General features: G+C 44.6%; 1 protein-coding gene across 1 annotated transcript in view; it reads right to left on the reverse strand.

The window, feature by feature from the left end:
• Nucleotides 1-3,221: 3,221 nt before the first annotated feature.
• Nucleotides 3,222-21,148, reverse strand: part of Nhlrc2 (NHL repeat containing 2) — a 56,653-nt gene continuing 38,726 nt past the window's right edge. Inside the window, exons 6-11 of the mRNA XM_027406923.2 lie at nt 18,547-18,646; nt 15,113-15,344; nt 14,537-14,659; nt 13,206-13,412; nt 12,195-12,414; nt 3,222-9,719 (exon numbers count right to left, since the gene is read on the reverse strand). Of these exons, the coding sequence (XP_027262724.1) occupies nt 9,463-9,719; nt 12,195-12,414; nt 13,206-13,412; nt 14,537-14,659; nt 15,113-15,344; nt 18,547-18,646 (1,139 nt within the window). The 3' untranslated portion in view covers nt 3,222-9,462. The remainder of the gene's footprint in view (nt 9,720-12,194; nt 12,415-13,205; nt 13,413-14,536; nt 14,660-15,112; nt 15,345-18,546; nt 18,647-21,148) is intronic.

A 21,148-nucleotide genomic window follows, 5' to 3' on the forward strand; every position in this document is an offset into this window, starting at 1 on the left:
GCCTGTAATCCAGCACCTGGGAGGCAGAGAAGGCTTGCTCAAGGCAAGCTGGCTAGCTATACTAGCCAATGCCAAGTGCTACCCAGGGAGACTGTACTTGTAAGGTGAGTGTGATCAAGGAAGACAGCTATGCCAACCTCTGGTTTACACACACACACACACACACACACACACACACACACACACACACACACCCCACACCACGTGGACAAGCACCTACACACCCATGCAACCTTGCACACGCATACCACACATACAAACATAATAAAAATGCTATCTGACAAAATCCCAAGGCATAAATAACAAATGACTCTTTTGGAATCACACTAAACAGGCTTGTCCTTATACCGTCCAGCACATGGCTCAGAACCGCAGGTTGCCTGACTTTACTTCCCACCTGATGGGCAAATCCCTGGGCTGAAGACATTCACTGTCAGAAAATTCGTGGTTTGCATCTTCTCAGTTCTTTGTTGTTTTTTTTTTTTTTTTTTGTATTTTTTTTATTAGTTCAAATTAGGAACAAGCTTGCTTCACATGTCAATCCCTTCTCCCTCTCCCTCCCCTCCCCCCAACCTCCCACCTGCCCCCCACCCCAGCCACCCTCTGCTCCCCAGGCTGGGTAGGGCCCTCGACGATGGGGGCTCCCCAAAGTCCATCACATCATCCTGGGCCGGGCCTAGGCCCTTCCCCATGTGTCCAGGCTGAGACGTGGGATGGGCTCTCAAAGTCCCTACTTACATCAGGGAAAAATACTAATCCACCACCAGGGGCCCCCTAGAGTGTAGAGGCCTCCTCATTGACATCCATGTTCAGGGGTCTGGATCAGTCCTGTGCTGGCCTCCCAGACAGCAATCTGGGGTCCATGTGCTCCCCCTTGTACAGGCCAGCTGTTTTTGTGGGTTTCACCAGCCTGGTACTGGCCCCTTTGATCTTCATTTCTCTTTCTCTGCAACTAGGTTCCAGAGTTCAGTTCAGTGTGTATCTGGGGGTGTCTGCCTCTGCTTCCATCAGCCACCGGGTGAGGGCTCTAGGTAGGGATCAGGACAGCAGAGGAGGGGGAAGGAAGAGTCCTTTCTCAGTTCTTAATCACTTTTCTTGTTTAATCAAAAAAACGATTCTGGGCAGCACTAATCTGTAATAAATCCAGCTGTTCAGACAGGGAGCTGGCTGCTGGAGACAGAGAATGGCTCAGGGCCATCCTTTTGTGACGTGGCTGTTGGCATTACGTTGTGGGACAGGTGAGATTCGTGCCCATTTTCTGCACACGTGCTTACAAGGCTGGTCCCCTCTGCAACAAGCACTTATTCGTGAGGGCTCTCACACCATTCTTCCATTAGTTCTGGTTCTTTTCCAGGAGCACAGGTGAGCCACATGACTGGGGAAACAGCAGTTTTTACTTCACTTTGTCCTGAAAGCCACCCAGAAACACACAGCCCAGTAAGGATTAGTTCCTCTGCACATGGCTGCAGAGTTTTCTGAGCCCTGATGCCTTTCTGGTTTTCCTATTCATAAATATTTGAATATATACAATACACTTATTTATTTAGGTGTATACATGTGTATTTTTCCTGCATCTGTCTCTGCAGGCAGACAGGACATGGCTGAAGAGCTTGAGGACCCCCTGGCCCTCATGCTCTTGCTTTGAACAATTTTGATATGCACAATTTCAGCTTCTGTGTTGTAAACTGCACCAGTCTCTAGGAACACAGTCCAAACTACAGTCACAAACGTCACTGTCGTCCACCAACCATTCTGTAATATGTGTCCCACAGTTAGAAACCAGTAATGTCACTTCCTTCAAACTCTACAAGCAACCGCTCATTCCATCTTTGACTCATTGTTCTTACAGATAGCAATGCATGTAGCTGTGCTCCATGACAGCTAACGAAAATGTTGAGTCAGAAGAGGGAAGTGGTCAGTCAACATAAAACACACTGCAAGACAAACTCAGGTAACAGAAGGTCCAGGAACGATCAGAGGTTCTTTGTATTTCAGATTGCCTGGCCATTGTACGCTGTTTAAGCTGGGGTCTCACTATTTCACCAAGGCTGGCCTTATGGCCTTGGTCTTGGGGTTCTTGTGGCCCGCTCTCCCACACTCGAGGAATTCTAATGTACACTGACTTCTGGCTTGAAGAGTCATTTTTGTAGTCTTTCATAACCGCAAAATCAAGGTCTGTTAGTGAATGTGTATATGTACATGCACGGTTGGTTTTAAAAAGTAAGAAAAAATGTGGTATTAATATGTATTCTGAAAGCCGCTGTTTGAATAATGTGAGCTCAGGCACACATGCATAGCTATTTTCAATGGCTACTGTAGTCCACTGAATGGATGAGCGGCTTCATATTTCGTTGCGGATGGGCATTTAGGCTGTTTACGTTTGTTTTTTTTACATGCTAACACATTGTCGTATACGTACACAAGCATTCTACTGAATTGGTTTCCAGAAGTGAACTACTATCTCATTGAGTTCTAGGTCGCACTGGGTTACATAGTAAGACCCCATCTCAAAAAGGAAAGTACTGTTTTGCTGTTGGTCCCAGCAACACAAGGCTGCACCACAATAAAATGACACCTTGTGATGGAATGTTAAGGATTCAATTTGACAGGACATGGCTGAAGAGCTTGAGGACCCCCTGGCCCTCATGCACTTGCTTGACCAGTACTGGTGTGACCAGTGTGACGTAGCTGGCAGGTCCCCCACAGAATCTGTGGGGATGGATCACTCACTGTTCGACTGCTGCTGCTGTGCCTGGGCATCCCTGTGTGCCGGCTGAGGTGATGAGCCGTTTGTTATGAATAGGCCCACTAAGCAGCTGAGCTAACACTCCTGAGGGAGCACCATTTCATTCCTGCAAATTCCCGGCAATCGCATGCTGATGTCCTGATAATTCTCCAATTGGTATATTTATAGTTTGCGATAGTGTTTAACATACACAGGCATCGTGGTTTGAATGAGGTGTCCCCCATAGGCTCAGATACTTGAGCACTTGGTCTCCAGCTGGTGGCGCTGTTTGGAGATGCTGTGGAGTATCTGGGAGGTGGAACCCTGCTGGAGAAGTATGTCACTGCCAGAGGGTTTCGCTCACCCCTCTTCCAGTTTGCATTTTCTGCCTTGTGTTTGTGAATTAGTGTGAGCTCTAGGCTTTCTGCTGTGGCTGCTAAGCAACAAAATTAGCGATACACTTAAAACACAGCATATTAAGGACAGAAGCGCAACATTAGAGATAAAATATTTAATCTATTTCATGAAAAAGAAATACAAAGCTTTGGAAAAGAGGTTTAGGTTTCCATGTACAGTACAACACCCTCGCTTCCCAGGACCCCAGGAGTCACACTTTACAGTAGAACACACCAGGAATCACACTTTACAGTAGAAACACACCCTCACTTCCCAGGAGTCACACTTTACAGTAGAAACACACCCTCCCAGGACCCCAGGAGTCACACTTTACAGTAGAAACACACCCTCACTTCCCAGGAGTCACACTTTACAGTAGAAACACACCCTTGCTTCCCAGGACCCCAGGAGTCACACTTTACAGTAGAAACACACTCTTGCTTCCCAGGACCCCAGGACCCCAGGAATCATATCTTTTAAGTTAATGAAGGCCACCACACTCTCATTCCACCTAACAGCACTCTTTAAAAAACCACTTGAGTTTAGTCTAAAAATAAATGTAAAATACCAGGTGCTTAAAAAATATATTAATCCATCTACATTAAACACTTAACAATGCACAGCAGGTAAATTCTTTTAGGACCAAACCATGTCTAGAACTTGCATTGTTTAGGCACAATGTCACCATGGCAGACCACCTCTAGTCTCACAAATGAAATTACAAAACTTATTCACACAAGATGGGAAAGAGTCTAACGTGACACATGCCTCTAGGAACCGTATCTTGAAGGAAAGATGGACAGATGGAAATCCTGAGTACCTCGCAAGCATGAAGTAATGACAGACATGGTGTCAGCACCGACTCTCCGTGCACTCCTACCGAGGGGTCTAGAACTACACCATCAGCCCATGTACATTAGGAAAATTTACTGCAAAGAAGACAAGTTAATTTGGAGTCACACGGGGTCCGGGTTCCCTGCCTTTGAAAACTGAGACCTTACTAGGACTCTAGAGAAATCACCCAAGGCTCTACCCATTCAGTTCTCTGTGGAACCTTGGCTCCTCAGCAAAGTTTCTCCAGGAACTACAGCTGCTCTGAGGGTGCCACGATGACATCACAGGCATGCATCAACAGCACATTCCAACTCCATGCAAACAAAAACCACCTTATGTTTCTGGGGGAACTAAAAAGAAAAATAACTTTTAAAATAGAAGATAGCTCAATGGCTATGTTAGGGACTTGTGTATTTTCCCCTTATGTCTTATTTATCTCAACATTTTCCATGAAACTGGGTATAAAATCTAATTCCCTGTGAACTGTCAGCATCTCAGAGGACACTGACCCTCCTTTTTATTTTATTTTACTTCAAGTGGAAAGCTGTAACTAAGTATCCTAAGAGTACCAAGGGCTTGTCTACACTTAACAACCTCAGATTTAATGTTTAAAAAAGTGATTCTGCTCAAGTCCATTTCTTAGGCAGGCCAGACAACACTTTTGGTACAGGACTGCTGGCTTAGTGCTCGCTTCTAACCCAAGGCTGATGTGCACACAGGGGAGTGCACTTGAAAATGCTCACAGTTCTTTTCAGGAGGCTGCCAACTTCAGAATGGCGGCAGACACACTGGAGTGACACGCCAGGGGAGGAAAGGACACACGGAGAATGAGTAACTATAGCGAGGCACACATGCCACAAGCATCTAGGGTTTTAGCTTTTCAACTCTAACCTCTGGCAATGATTAAACCCCAGCAGCACACTATGGCAAATGCTGGGCTGGAAGAGCCTGAAGGAGAGCTTGTGCCCTGGTCCTCTTCCAGCCTTGTACTCTACGGTCATCCGAGAGTTGGGGCACCAGCCTACATCACAAGTCAGCACAAGCTGGAGCCAAGGTTTATTAGTCACAGAATGCCATGTGGTTCAATTACACAGCCTGTGGCTTTTACGGCCATTCTTTCTATTACCCTATTGCAATGAAACAGAGAAAAGCAAACTTCATTAAAGCTGGGGTAAAACAGTGACAAAGGGTGACTGCCAATTCTTCATGTCAGCTATAGGGCAGGGTGGTGGAAAAACAATCTCGGTGATTAGCATTGTGGTCTACATTAAGGCATGTGGCTACTACCACGGTCAAGATCAGACAGGTGTCACATGGACACCAGGAACGCATTTACGACACAGCAGTGTGTTCCTCACCACACAATACTATGTCACTGCCATGCTACTGGGATGCAAAGCATCCCATCAAAGCATCACCGACACGCAGCAGTTCACCTTACAATGCCAAGCTGACCTCAGGAATGACTTCTGATTCACTAGGGGTGGCTACACCAGAACCATTAAGGGTTCAGGAGGGCAGAGGATCTCATACTTCTGCACCTCACTTTGGTTCACAAAGCATTGTCTCAAATGAGTGAACTTTTCAGGGACTATGCCAGCCCCGTTCTTCATGACAAGGCCACTTGGACGGTCCTACTGGAATAACTGGTGTTTCTGTACACATACCTGCCGAGAGAAAAACTGGGGATAACAGCAGAAACTAGGGGCACAGAAAACCCTTTGGGAAATAACAATTACACATACCATTCCAAGGCCCAGGTGGTGAGAGTCTATGAAAAGTCATGTAATTTAAATGGCATTATTTGAATTTCAAAAACAATCACTCCTAGGGCTCCTGGAATTCTCTGGATTGATAAGTTACCACACAAAGGCACGAAGTATGTGAACTATGCATGTCTAACAGAAGATACAGCAGGCAGCGGGCAGGGCAGACAGCTGTCCAGGCTCTGCACTTCCTCCACTGGCAGGCTGCAGTGAGGATACATTGTGGACACACAGAGCGTGTGGGAAAGCACCAGCAGGTGAAGAGCTCAGTGAGGCAGACATGAAAGCACTCCTCCTTCAACAGGCTCTCCACTCTACATCTTGTAAGGGAATCAAGCTCTGGGCTCACTAGTCACACAAGTCATTTGAGGGTGCCCAGTGCACCCGCCTTCTAGGTCCTGTTCTAGGCACTGGACTCTATCCCAGGGCTTCCTGACTGACAGACAGACTACCCATACGCCAGAGCAGCTCCCTTCTTTGCGCGGCACACACCTGTCGGGTCTGTACCTTGTTCTGAAGCCCACTCCAGGAAATACAGGTGAAAGCAGGTTAAGATCCTGGGCAACAGCCTCCCAGGGTGACACACCCTCCCAGCACTCCTAGGTCACAGTCTGAAGATTGCTTGTACACGTTGTAAGAGTGTGGTGAGGGCTCCAGCTATGTCTGGATTCTCTATTGAGCACATTGACCGGTTAAAATTCCAGAAGGTCTTTTCCAATACTTCTCTACAGTATGGAGGTGCCTCTTTATCAACAGAGGTGTGTGTGAAATAGTGATCCATCCTACCACAAAGTGTTCTTTTCCTTTTGAGCCCAGATTCTATTGGGTCTACTAACATGTGAAATGGTGAAGAAATATTTTGCTTTAGAAATTGGAGTTGTGAAGAAAATGTCAAGCCCGTGTCTGTGGCCATAAATTATTGTCATTATTAGTCACTAAACTGATAAGTAGCAGTTCATAAATTACTCCGTGCTAAATGCCGTGTGAACATTTCACTGAATCCTGGCAGCAAGCCCAGGCAGCCCTGCTTTATAGGGTTAGACTTAGCTGCAGAGCCCATACCCTTGCCACCACACTGTGCTACACGACAAAAACACCGTAATTATTCCTGTCCTCACCAACTCACTTTAAGGGAGACCAGTATATGAAAGGACTCTAAACTATGCCCCATCTTTTCTAATAGAAGAAGCTTTAGAAAAGCTATTAGTGCTTACAACTCAGATTTATCTTCAAAAATATTAGATTTCTTCCTGAAGTACTGATGATCGGAAAAAGAGAGAAGTAGAATTAAAGGAAACACCAAAGTTTGCTCCTTTAGAAATATTACAGTCCTCCTGCAAACACTTTTATGTGATTGTTCTCTATAAAACTTCACTTTTGATGATTCTTCCTGACTGAGGACTGACCCCAGGGTCTCTGCAAACACCAAACAAACGTCGTCCTACTGAGTTACAACTCTAGTCTTTGGTGACTGGACTTAAACATCTTGCCAAAGGCAACAGCTAAGCTGAAGTCTCTTCAGTTGATAGACAAAAACTAACAGTCAAGTACTGAATATGTGGAAAATCATAGTTACACATTTTCATTATGTTCTCCAAATTTCCATGGCCAAAACTCCTTATCTCAGTGGTATGAACCACAAAGTAGACAGGCCCTGAAACAATTAAAAAGCTCTAGAGAAAACAGAAGGTCCTGAAGTGTTTCCTTATGTGACATTTATGTCACCCACGAATCTAGGAACCTACGTGCATTGTTCAGTGTGAGTTCTCTTAATCCACATTAACCCACCACCAATAGTGTAAACAGCAGTGTGGAAAGGCAGGGGTGAGAAGGAGAAGTCAAACTGTATTTTAAAGATCAAGGAACCACTCAGTCTCTGAAGACTCAACTAAGATTCTATCCAGATAAAGGGAAAACAAATGCAATCTAAAGAGGGTTTTGGGATCTTTAAGGTACATGACAGTACAGAATAAACACTGTGTTTTTAGAGTGGAAATAAATGACCATTATTTCTACATTAGTTAAGCTGTATATCCTCTGTTCTAGAGAGTGATTCAAACAAGGCTGAAATGTACTCAGGGCACTCACTCACCACGCACGGCACAGCAGCTTCACACTGTGGCTACTGGGCCTCTGCTGCAGCCAGTTCTAGAAGCCAGGGTTTCTGAGGTAATGTGTATAACGCTAACCAAGGTCCCTTTCCCTTCCATTTGCATTTCTCCTGAAAGGAGCTTCTGTAGGTTACTAATTAAAGTCATGATCTATATGTTATTATTTCAGAAGGTTTTTAGCTAACTCAATAATAAAACAAACAAATATTACCTGTCAAAACCGCTTTAAAAATCAATCAACACATATGTAGAATGATACTTAGATAATTACACTTTGTATCTAGTACTTTTGTGGAAGGAAGGCACGCTATACCAGACTGTCTACAGATACTTAGTGAATTTATAGGCAGGGTTCAACTGAAGTTTCTGAAATATTGTAATATGAATAAATAAAAATACGCCGAGTCTGTTTTAAACAAGCAAACAGGTTTTGCACAGTTACGATGATAATCTATGATAATCACAGTTACGATGATAATCTATGATAATCACAGTTACGATGATAATCTATGATAATCACAGTTACAATGAGAATTACACTCCACTATCCCTTTCAGTGATGCTTCTTATAAGGCTAAAAAAAAAAAAAGAAATACCAGAACAGTAAGCAAACCACTGTGTTTCAGCCCTAATACTTTAAATGAAAATATATTAGGATAACAACTGCATTAAAATATTTTATATTGACAACAGCAATTTGAAGGTTTACATGTGATCTTTTAAAATATCAGAATTAAAGATCATAATTTAAATTCTAAATATGGGAACCAAAACAATAACAAAAAACCCAAACTCAATAAATCTGTATTTAACTCTTAAAACTGAAGTATAAATTTCCAAAACAACACAATACTCACTTATATCAAGTTCTACCATTACAATAAACTATCTCACACAGCAACATGGCCTGACCCCCACCTCAAAAGTCAGCATGTCTCTGGGGACGTGGGCATTGTCTGCTAGGAATGTGTTCATTTGAGAAATAGTTAAGAGTAGGTCTGCATGCCCCTAGAAATTGTTTTTCTGTATAAAGTTATAAGGCATTAGTAATGGCATGTCAAAACAAATAATTTATAAAAATAGATTAAAACTCTCTTTGAAAAATACCTCAGGTTTGAAAAAACACAGAAGAGAGAATAAGTAACCACTCATGTGCTCCCTCAGCTTCTAGTGAGCATAGTTGTTAGCTTAGACACTAACTGAACTGGAGGTATCTCACATAAAGGCGCACAGCTTAGGCCCTGTCCAGTTACTATACAGCTCACACATGAAATGGGCTGACAGCCACTGATAAAGGCAGAAGAGGTCACTTAAAACCCTGGTGTTGTTAGTATTGACTAAAAAGTATATTACCTAACATAGCATGGACTGCAGCCTTGTGCCAAAGACGCAGCAAAGCTCACACTACTGTGGTTTAAATGATGCTCCCTGACTTGGCTAGTGCACAGCTGAAATGAAGGAATTGGTTTAGAATTAAAACATTAATAAGGAGCACAACTTTATTCTGGTATCAGTTGTCACAAGTGAGCAATGGGTTTCTATAATGCTTTTCCCCCTAAACGGCAGATGGAGGATGGATGGTGGGTTGTAGTGGGAAGCTGTGGTGGGGGGCTTCCTTCCAGCTGGCTCTCTAGAATACATGTGTGAGCTCTACAGGAGCTCCACAGCCTGGCTGGGTATCGGTTATGTGCAAAGGTTGCCGGAACAAGATTGCCTTCATCATGCAGGCACTGCTGTCTGCACTACAGTAGTAAAGAAACACGCTGACGGATATCACAGCTTCAAGTGACAAGCACTCAGCAGGAATCTGAAGTGAAATTGTGGGTTGATTGGAAATATTCTCTATGTTTCCAGATGGGATCTGTTCCTGAAGAAGCCACTCATTGCCTAGAAAACAGGAGAGAATATTATAAAGACTATAGAAAATACAAGAGGCTGGCCACAGCTCTGGGCAAAGCACTTGCCACAAAGTGTGAGAACCAAAGTTCAGACCACAGAACTCACCTAAATGCTGGGTGCATGTGACACCCACCTGTAATCCCAGAGGACAGGGCATCTCTGGAACAAGCTGGCCAGTCAGACTTTTCAGAACAGTGAGCTCAGGCTTAGTGACAGACCCATGTGGACACACATTCACACACATAATATACACACACATTTGAAAAGACACAAGTGGGAAAAGAAAAAAATTCAGCAAGTATTTACTACAAGCCTGTGAGTGCCAGGCCTCTTGCTCTGTGTAGAGGACATGCAGCGTTAAACAAAATGACCCAAATAAGACGCTAGCTCCCAGACTGCTCATCTCTGTGTTTCTTTAGTGCAGCTTCCCTTCTGTGGAATCTGTAAAACAACCCCCAAACTGCTTTCCACTGAATGAAGCTGAGAGCTGCAGCTATGGCTCTTTAGATCCTTCTCACACCAGCTCCAAGTGCGGCTGCTGTTGAATCAACACCAAAGGGATGATGAGAGTCTAAAAACTACAAAGAACACAAATGTAGACACAATAAACTATTTTAACACTCAAATCTTGGAATAAGACACTGACTATTTCTTTGTATCCCATTTGAGACACACACACACACACACAACTTATGAAGAAATGAGATGCCTGAAACTCTTTAAAACATGCACACATTCTAGCCACTTTACCTATTTCTTTTTTAAAAAAATTTATTTATTTATTTATTGTATATACAGTTATCTACATGCACACTTGCACACCAGAAGAGGGCACCAGATCTCATTACAGATGGTTGTGAGCCACCATGTGGTTGCTGGGAATTGAACTCGGGTCCTCTGGAAGAGCAGTGAGTGCTCTTAACCTCTGAGCCATCTCTCCAGCCCCAATTTACCTATTTCTATGGAGCCAGCCCCAAAGACAAAGTCTCTTCTACCCTTTCGTGTAGACATGGGCTTTCTCATCCCTTCAGAATCTTTAAATTAGTAGGATTCTTGCCAAAAAGCTTATTTGCCCTATATAGTAAAAATAGAGCCCATATTTTAGACAAATAATCAAGCATCTAAGTATTTGACTCCTTCACTTAATGTCATCTTCACTTCATAGGACAATGACTCAGAATTTAATTATTTGAATGTTTAAGAAGGCAGCATTAAAAAGGTTAATTGTCACCAGGCCCTGTTGGCACACACTTTTAGTCCTAGCACCTGGGAAGCAGAGGCAGGTGGATCTCTGAGTTTGAGGCCAGCCTAGTCTACCGAGTGAGCTCCAGGATGGCCACGGCTATACAGAGAAATCCCTCTTGAAAAGCCAAAACAAAACAAAAACAAGCACAACAAAACAACAAAAACAAAACAAAACAGGCTAATTGTCAATACCTTACTTAAAAAAAATACTGGTCTCTACACAAAGAGAAATTAAACATGGAATCTGTGATCCCCAATTATGGGGCTTCTTTGCTATGCATAGACACAGCCAGAATAGCTGGACCCTTCCTAGGGCTTCCTGGAGCCCAGAGAATGGCTGTGGCTTAGGTTTGCACAGGCTCAGGGAGTGTTCCGGGGCAAGTCCAGACTGTAACCAGCAGTGCAGCTGCAGACCAGCAGCTTCTGCCTGAGACTGAAGGTGAGCAAGGATGAGGCCAGAATTGGGTTACCATACAAACCAACAAGTGTGTGAGAGGGCATGAGAGTGACAGGAGTGAGGACGTGAGAGAGAGAGAGAGAGCGCGTGGAGACTAGGGCAGAGGACAGTCAACTTCAACAAGAAGTCCCGAGTTGAGAGTTCTGGTCCCCAGGACCTCACTTCAGACCTGGTCTCTGCTGTGCACAAGGGCTCTAACAGCAGCAGGCAGGACACTGAGTCCTAAGGCAGCAGGGTTCCGACACACAAGGGCCGCCAAGGGAGAGCCACAGAAAATGAGTAAACGAGGAAGCCCCACTTCATTTCTCCTCATCAGACTTGCAACTTATTTAATTTTTTATTTCTTTGACAGGCTCTCACTCCGTAGCCCAGATGGCTTGGAAACCATTATATAGCTCAGGCTAGCCTCAAACCTGCGGTCCTCCTATCTCAGTCTCCTGAGTGCTGGAACTGCAGATGAGACTTTAAGTGGTTCTTTTTGAGGACAAGAAGAAGAAGATAGAATAAGGCAGACATGCAGGCAAGTCTAATTCTCAGAAACCATGCTGTCAGAGATGCCTGGGCTCTTATGGGCCACACCGTCTTAATGAAAGGGAAGAAGAAATCGCAAAGGCCAAGAGGAAAATATCAAACTGGTCATAGCTAGATTCACATTTTTTTCACATAATTTCCCTCAAATCTTTCCCAACATAGTAAATATATAAGAAAACTATCAGTTCAGCCCCGGACTTTACTCTACTGCCTGCAGAACTAGGCCCTACCTTCAGCGGTCAGGAACCAGCAGCTGGCCACACCTTCTGTGAGCTTTGCCCCTGGTGGAAGGTCCAGCTTGAGCTTGAGTTGCAGAGTCTGGCCAGGACACACAGGCACAGGGGGGAGCTGAATGTTGGGGGCAGACTTGGGTACTTTGGGCGCTGTCTTCTGCTTCTCTGTAGCGAAGGGGCCATCTACCACAACACTGCCAGGCTTCAGGATCGGGAGCTACAAGACCAGAGGACAGGTTATTAAAGCACAGACACCTCTAAGACCAAAGCAAGAGAACCTCGTCTCAGACAGGGACAGAAAACTGAAGTTCTCCGTCAGTGACACACATCAGTGTTTCCCAGAGTATGGAACACCAGCCTGCCTCAGCAGTCAGATCACCTGTGAGGACAGCAGGAAACCACTGTCCCATGGTTTACAAATGGCAGGAAGTTAAAGCAACACTTTAGGGATTTAAGGACAGTGAGTATGATACACGCTCATAACCTCCACTGCCAAGAGAAATCTACACAAGATACTTTTGATGCCACTTTGTGGTTATTTTAAAATAAAACACTCCCCACCCCAGATAAACAGGACATCACAAAACAGTGGGCAACAGACACTTCTCTTTGAAAACGGATGTGAATTTGGTCAAGTTTTCCCTAGTCTATCTCGTTTTCAGAGTTTGGAGAGCTGTGACTTACACAGGTTCCCCCAGAAGATGACTTGGTGATGGAGTCACCAGAGGAAACAGACAGCAATAACCTCAGGATCACTGAATGAAACAACAGGTTCACATGATACAATGTCATCACGTCTCCTCATTTAAAAACAGAGCCAACTCTGCAAATCCCAGCGTTTTCCTCAAATGCTCAAAGACTAGCAAGAGACCTGCACAGCAAGTCCCTGGTCTGGTTGTCCCAGAACACAACGGGGCATCCATTTCCGACTCGGGCCAAGCCAAGGCTTTAAACCTCAGCCCCATCCTGAAACCCCACCTCCTCTAAGCCACATCTAAGATGACTCACCACAGAGACTGTTCTTGCTTCCAGGTCCATCACTTTGATCTGGTGATTATTAGTGTCTGCTACATACAGCAGCCGGCCACTGTCACCGACACATAAGCCTCCAGGCTCATTAAAGGCCGACTCCGCAAAACTGCAAACAACATCATTTGCAACTCCGGTCCCGGCTAGTGTTGTGCAGAGTTTTGTTTTTGGATCTACAACTTTAATCTAAAGAAAAATGGACAAACATTTTCCCTGAAGTCAGCCCTGTTTACAGCAGTGCAGGGAAACAGAGGCTCCCAACTGCCATTAGCATCCCCAGTAAATAAGTCTTAGAACAGTAGCTATTTCCATAGTTTCCTAAAACCCCAACACTCAAAGTATATCAGGAAAGGGACAATATCTCATCCTGAGGAAAACCTTTAGAAATCTTAGTTTTAGACCGTGTTTTGTTAATTCCAGGGTTCTTCTTTTTTTTTTTTTTTTCCTGGAATTAAAAATAGTCCCCCTTCCTATCCCCATAGTGGAACCCAGTTAACCTGACTTCCTGAGAATGCTGCTTGAGGAGCGTTACTTTTGTTAATGTAAGGCCTGACGGTTATGTCTCAAGCACATGAAGTCTATGGTTGCTCATCACATGGCAAAGGACTCTGCAGAACTACTGGAAACACCCAGATGGAAGAAAGGTGTATTTGCTCGTGGTCATTGTAACCGGGTAACAGTTCAAATATATAAATCTTCTAGTGTCCCAGTTAGCTTTAACTGCTGACCTGATACAATCTAGTCAACAGAAAAGGGACCCTCAATTGAGGAACTACCCAGATCAGATGGCAGTGGACGTGTCTTGTAATTAATGTGGGAGGGATCACCTGACCAGGGATCGGTGGGTAGGCACCGATCCCTGGTCAGGTGATCCTGGGCCATGTAAGAGAGCTAGCTGAGCCTGGGTCTGTGAGCAAGCCAGCAAGCAGGCCTGCCTTCCATTCCTGCTCCGACTCCCCTCCATGATGGACCTCGCCTCGAAGTGTGAGCCAGCTAAATCTCCCTCCTAACTGCCTGTGGTCGGTTTTACTATGGCAACAAAATGAAACTCCACCAGCTGGCTTACACTTCCCTTGTTCCTGACTTCTTTACCGAGCAGCTTTGATGGGTCATAGTTCATACATCTATGTCACAGCCACAAGACTTAGCTTAGCATTTCCCTCAGTTCAGTTTGGACATCAAAAGGCAAGGAAGGCCCAGGACAAGCTATGCAGCGTTGAGAGCTACAGCTGCTCTTTGTATTTTAGAGAGGCACTGGTAGGAGACGCACGGGTCAAAAGCAAGGCACTGTCTCTCTGGCCAAGACTCACCTTGTGGTTGTACGAGTCTGCGACATACAGCAGACTCCTCTTCTGGTCCCATGCAACCCCAAGTGGATGCTGAAGCTTCGCAATGATGCCGACTCCATCAGCATCACCAAAAGCAAATAAATTCTTTATTTTATTGTTTTAAAGAGAAAGAAACAGCAGTTATTTTAGTGTTTTGTTAGGAAAGTAAAAACTAAGGTTGTTGTGTTACTAAAGCCTAAGGGGAGCTCTGGTTTTCCTGGTAGATCTGGGAACGTGACGCAGCCTGGAGAGCCGCAGCAGAGGGGTCTGGACCCCTCTATTTGCTGCCTTGCTGTGTCATCTGCTCAGGGACAGGCCAAGTCTAGTGCTCTTTCCAGTCCACTGCTACACCCAATGTAACCTCCTCTGTCTGTCTACCAGCGGCTACTTTATCTTTTCTGTCCCTGGGAGCCTCAACATGGATGTGTAACCAGTTTCTTTACAGTCAGGCTTTCTTTGGTTTCACTGCATTCTATCACAGACAGGACAAGACTGAGCTCCTGACTGTCACCCGTGACTCATCATACTGCAGGGAAGCACACAGAGCAGCTTCTTTACCATGGGGTCCCGCTCTCCTCCTACAAGGTGCTTCACGGCTCCATCTTTGAGTGAGACGCTTCTCACTGTGCTGCTCTCACTGTCTGCTACAAAGAGGCAGCTCCAGGGGTCTTCTGAGGCCAGAGAGAGACCTGAGGGTTGGGCAAACCCCGCCTTGTGAGGATAGGCATTGTTTCGGTTCTCTTCATTTCCACTCCCAGCAAAACGAAGGCAGGTTCCTTTTTTCAGTTCACTGGAAGACAAGCACGGGTGGGAATCCGCAAGTGACCACATGGATGGTGACAGCACAGGTCAGCAGTCCCACAGAACCCGTGGTGCTGGCCCGGCCTCTCCTGCAGGTGTCCAGGCACTCTCTCGAGGAGTACTCCACCTCACTTCTCCGCAGTTTACTAACCACTGACGTCTGTCACCCCCGAATAGCAGGCCATGAAATCAGGTTGTTATGAAATAACAGTGAGAGATTTTATTCTCATTTTGACTTCTTAGTTTCACACAATATCAGGTTCTAGAAGGAATTTACTAATAGACTGTCCAGTTTTTGATAAAATTTTAATTCTCTTTAAAAACATCCGTGTCTTCTCTAAAGCAGATAGCTGTTTCAAGAAACCCAAGTTGAAGATGATCATTTTCAGAAAAGTGACATAATGACTGTACTGCATTAAACAGTCAACTGTACAAAACCCCTTTCTTCTACACACTGGGACACGTCTACTTAAGGTACCGAAGCAGAGGCACACAACTGTCACACACAACTGTCACACACAGCTGTCACACACAGCTGTCACTGCTGCAGCTGCAGAGAGACCGTGTCTCAAAATGCTGAAAAGAACACTGCAATGATGCAGAGAAAGTTTACACCTTGACTTCTAAATCTACGCCAAGAGGATTATAAAGACACTGTTGGCAGTAAAAGAGTGGGTGTACCCCATCTCCAAATACAGCACACACTCTGAAGCCCGGTGTGACCAGCACTCTGGACTGCAACCTTCTTTCTCAAGGCTAAAGCAGGGGTGGAAGGCAAGGGAAGGAGTGGAAACATGTGAGAGAGGGATCCCGTGACACTGAACGTGGACGGACAGTGACACCAGAGCATTAGCGGCCACTACTACCTGAAAATCTCATTTAGACACCATCTTGGCAACAATGTAGTAACTGTGCAGTAATGCACCCACAAAATTAAGATCAATGTAACTTGTGCAACCCTTCTCCTATGTTCTGGCTGCCTAGCATTACTTGTGGCTGCTGGTATAAGCACACCTCATGGACCACTGGTGACCCTATTGCTCACGTCACTACTGTCTCTGGCCTGGATGGCAGCCACAGCCTCCTGCATAGGTTCTTGCTCCACTCGGGATGCTAGGTTTTTTCCAGAGTACAGATCTGACCATGCCACTTCCCAGCTCAGGCCTTTCTACATCAGCTTTTGGGATCTTCAAATCTCTTAGCAAGGACTCAAGGCGACATGGACCTATGTGTGCACTGATGTCACAGGCACCAGCGGTGGCTCAGAAGACCTTCTCTGCACAAGTCCTCTGGGGCTTCAGAGCCTGTGGGCAAAAAGCTTAGCATGAATGACTACTTCAGAGGCTCTGATGACATGCGATTTCTGTATATTCATTGTTTGCTGATCTAATTCTTCTGAGGCTGGGCGTGTCTTTTCATCTCTGTTGTCTAACACAGGGCCTAGAAAAAGTACATTTAACAAATGTACTTTTGGGTCTCAGCCTTCCTAATGCTTCTATCCTTTAATACAGTTTCTCATGTTGTGGTGACCCCCAACCATAAAATTATTTTCATTGTTACTTTGTAACTCTAAACTTGCTACTGTCATGAATCACAACATAAATATCTGCATTTTTCCGACAGTCTCAGGCAATCCCTGTGAAAGGGTCGTTGGACCCACATGTTGAGAACCACTGTTTTAGATGCATGACTGGTCACAAAATAACACACAACTGTGTCACATTCACCCCTGGACATTTGAGATCTTGATTTGCTAGACAGCTGTCTCTTTCTGCTGATAAAGATAACTGATGAGCCCAGGGGTGGTGGCGCATTTAATCCCAGCACTCGGGAGGCAGAGGCAGACAGATTTCTGAGTTTGAGGCCAGCCTGGTCCACAGAGCAAGTTTCAGGACAGCCAAGGCTGCATAGAGAAGCCTTGTCACAAACAAGCAGACAACCTAACTGTGATGGCTAGAGTCTACTCTCTATGGCCGTCATAACAACTTCAGGGTCTACGATTCTGCCTTACGTCAGTTTTTGTCAGCTTGACACAAGCTGGAGTTATTTGAGAAGAAGGAACTTCAACGGCAAAAACTCTTCCTTCCATCAGATTGACCTGTGGGTCATCGTCTTGACTGATTACTGATATGAAAGGGCCCAGCTCACAGTGGGAGGAACACATGGGCCTGGAGTGTAGAAGAAAGCAAACTGGGCAAGCCAGCAAGCAGCATTTCCCAATGGGGCTGCTGAGTCCCTTCCTCAGACTCCTCCATGACAAACTATATAACCTGTAAGCTGAGATAAACCCTTTCCTCCCCCAGTCAGTGTTGGCCATGGTGTTTATCTCAACAACAGAAACCTCATCAGGACAGACTTTAACCCATTTGCTTATTCTATAAGCTTGGCAGTATTAGGCACAGAAGACACACTAATAATGGGATGAGGCTCCTTTAAGAGGTAGCTTAGTAAGAAGAAATAGTTAACACTAGGCATGACCCAAGAGATTACAGAGGTGAGAGAGAAGCCACAGAGGAGAGTGTGGCCAGCTCTGCCTGAGGCGGCTGAGGGAGACACTGCAGAGACAGTGCTTTCCTATCCACACATGCCCAACAGTGGTTCATATGTGTTCTGTGTGTGCCAATGCTATGCCTAACTCTTCACAGGGCAATCCCGTAAAGCGATGGAAAACGCAGAGGCTCTCCTGTGCTTACATAGTAAGTAGCAGCTGGTATTCTGTTTTGGGTCGAATACATCCGAGTGGTGGCCACTCTCCCATGCAGCACTCAGCCACCTGAAGGAGTGACTACAGACACCTGTCCTGTGTTTACACTGCAGAGTATTAAAGCCCCAGCTAACATTTCTAGTTCCCTCTAGTACCCAGAAGAATGGCACCCCTAGGCTCTTAGAAATTAGATGCAGCCCTAAGGCTTAACCATGGCTGATGAAATACAACTCCAAGAGATGGATGCCATTTCTGAGCAGCAGCTTCGAGAGCCAGTCAGTGACTCACCACCACCTCCTCCTTCCCCCTCCCGCCCTGCAGAAGAGCCCCTGACAGCAGCTGCTTCCTCAGCCTACGACTAGTGCTCTCCAGTGAATCTACTTGAGTGAACAAAGAACACTGCTCCAAGTTTTCTGTGGTGTGAGGCCAGCAGGTGCTGTGAGGATGGTGACCTGGGGAAGGACCCCAAGGAAGGACAGCCACTTACCTTTTCTTTGGCAGTGTGCCAGAGTCCAGGAGGAGAGCCCATATCTGATGAGTCCCGGCCATGGCTATCCACAGGATGTCATTTCTTTGGACTTCTGAATCTTTATAAAATAAGTAGCGTATATTATATTCATATCAGGCTAATATGAGACTTAACCCAGAGACTGAAATGTAATGGCGGATTCTAATTTTTATAAATCGGCTGTTTTGGAAAATGATCCTTAGTGAGAAATCTGACCTACAGAGTTACCTTCTCACCTGCAACTATTTCATGAGAACTCAAAGCTGCCATTTTTAAATTAAATGCAGTAAAGGGTGATAATTCAATACATGTTTACAAAGTGTAATGATAAATTAAAGCAATTAGCATTTCCATTTCCTTAAGCCAAATCCACACATTCTTAATAGCAGTATGTCAACCTGCATCTCTGGAAACAGTGTTTTTAAACACTGATTTTTTAAAAAAATTATGTGACACAAAAAAAATAGGCTAACATTCTCTAAGAAAACTGGCAGTTTCTATGGGAGAAATGATGCTTTTCAGAGTGATGTGAAGGCACGAGCTTGCTGCCCCAGAGCCTGGGGCAGAGGCAGGAAGAGCTCAAGTTGGAAGCCCTTTAGATTACACAGCAAGTCCCAGGTAAATCTGGTTACAAAGTGGACACCCTGTGCTAAAACAAAATGACCATAAAAAGAAGTTTAAGGAATATATCTTTTTATTATTATCATGATACGAGAGTTGAGATTCAAACACAAAGTAGAACATTTAAAAATCCACTTGTCTAGGTGACTGTAAAATTTGTGGGAGTGGGCACATGTGTGCATAGAGGTTAATGTTGAATGTCTTCCTTAATCATGCTCTACCTTGCCGGGCGTTGGTGGCGCACACGTTTAATCCCAGCACTCAGGAGGCAGAGGCAGGCGGATCTCTGGGAGTTTGAGGCCAGCCTGGTCTACAGAGTGAGTTCTAGGACAGCCTCCAAAGCAATACAGAGAAACCCTATCTCAAAAAAACATATAATGCTCTACCTTATTTATTTATTAGTCAGGTTCTCACTGAGCCTGGAGCTCACTGATAGGTCAGACTGGCTGGCTAGTAGGAAGCCCCAAAGACCCTCTTGTCTCAGCCTTCCAGTGCTGGGACTATAGGACTACAGGGACTACAGGGACATGCCCCTGTGGTGGAGCTTTCATGTGGTGCTGAAGACTGAATTCAGATCCACAAGCTGCAGGGCAAGCCCTTTACCTACTGATCTACCTCTCAGCCCTGGTTTATCAGACCAAGAGTACAATATATTATAACATATCCATTTACTACCATTAATTTTACCATCCTATTTTTAGACACTGAATGATGTCACATATATAAGAGAACAAAGCTCTACTTCTCAGATTAATTTCTTTGACATATTTAAGTAGGTATTCTGAAATAACTGAGACATTTTAATTAAAGCAATCTGGTAAGACATTGTCTTATAGAAAGTTATTTTATCTGTAATCTCTTTAACTTCAAGGATTTTGTAATGAGAAGGGTATTTCTTCCTTAATTAGTAATAATTTTTAAGTTTCTTTCAGTTTAGTAACAACGAAGATAACCAGCAATGATGATGGTTGTCAAGTAATTACAGATGCTACAATGCCTAGCCTTCCAAAGACTCACCCCGAGATGAGTGCGGTCAGAATCCTAACTATAGGTTGAGTGACTGCACACCAGGTCACTAGCTAGCAAAGGAAGGAATTGCACTCAGGGCCCAAGGCAGCCATGATATGCGGATCCTCTCGGTTCTCGACTGCTACACAGTAGAAAGTATCTGCTTGCCTCCTTCATACAGAGTCATGTCTGCAGACTCAAGTGTACTCAAGGACACTGCTGTCCACTGTCCATGGATGGCTCTGTCACTTTACAACCAGAAGAAAGACCTGTGCAGCTAATTTTTAACACACCACACTTCAGCCATTCTAGGGCTACTCTCTGGGACTAGTAAATGACTGTCATCTAAGCTAATAAAATAGTCCATGATTTCAGATATAATGACACAGGCAACAGTACTCACATGTCAGCCATGACCATTACTTCATGGACCTGGACTGTACCTTCATAGCATGTTGCATTAGGCAAGCATAAATGCAAACTCCAAAGCCCTAGAGCAGATGGCACTGAGGGCAGAGTGTGACACAATGTCTCCCACATAAGTTTATTAATTCCATAGTAACAGTGACTACTACTATACGACAGACCACACCCAACAATGCACTCAGTTTACAACTGCTCACTTGTATTACAGCAGTCACAAATCTAAGACAATAAACTCGTCATTCAAACAATGAAAATGAGTTCATGCTCCTGATTAGATAATGGTATTATTAACTAAGGAAATGAACAACAAAATAAAACAAAAGCTTCAGTAAGTATTATAAACACAAGGCACAAATGAATAATACCCATTTTACATAATCGGGAGTGTTTCCCACTCATGATGTTCCAAAGCCTGTATTTACCCAGTTTAGACTAACATGCAAAGAACTGTAGACAATTACAGTCTGAAGCCCACTGCTAATAGAGGCCCCCCTAATTCTCTCTGAATGCAACTAAATGATGTATC

Source organism: Cricetulus griseus, chromosome 3 (assembly GCF_003668045.3).
Source record: "Cricetulus griseus strain 17A/GY chromosome 3, alternate assembly CriGri-PICRH-1.0, whole genome shotgun sequence".
Lineage (NCBI taxonomy): Eukaryota > Metazoa > Chordata > Mammalia > Rodentia > Cricetidae > Cricetulus > Cricetulus griseus.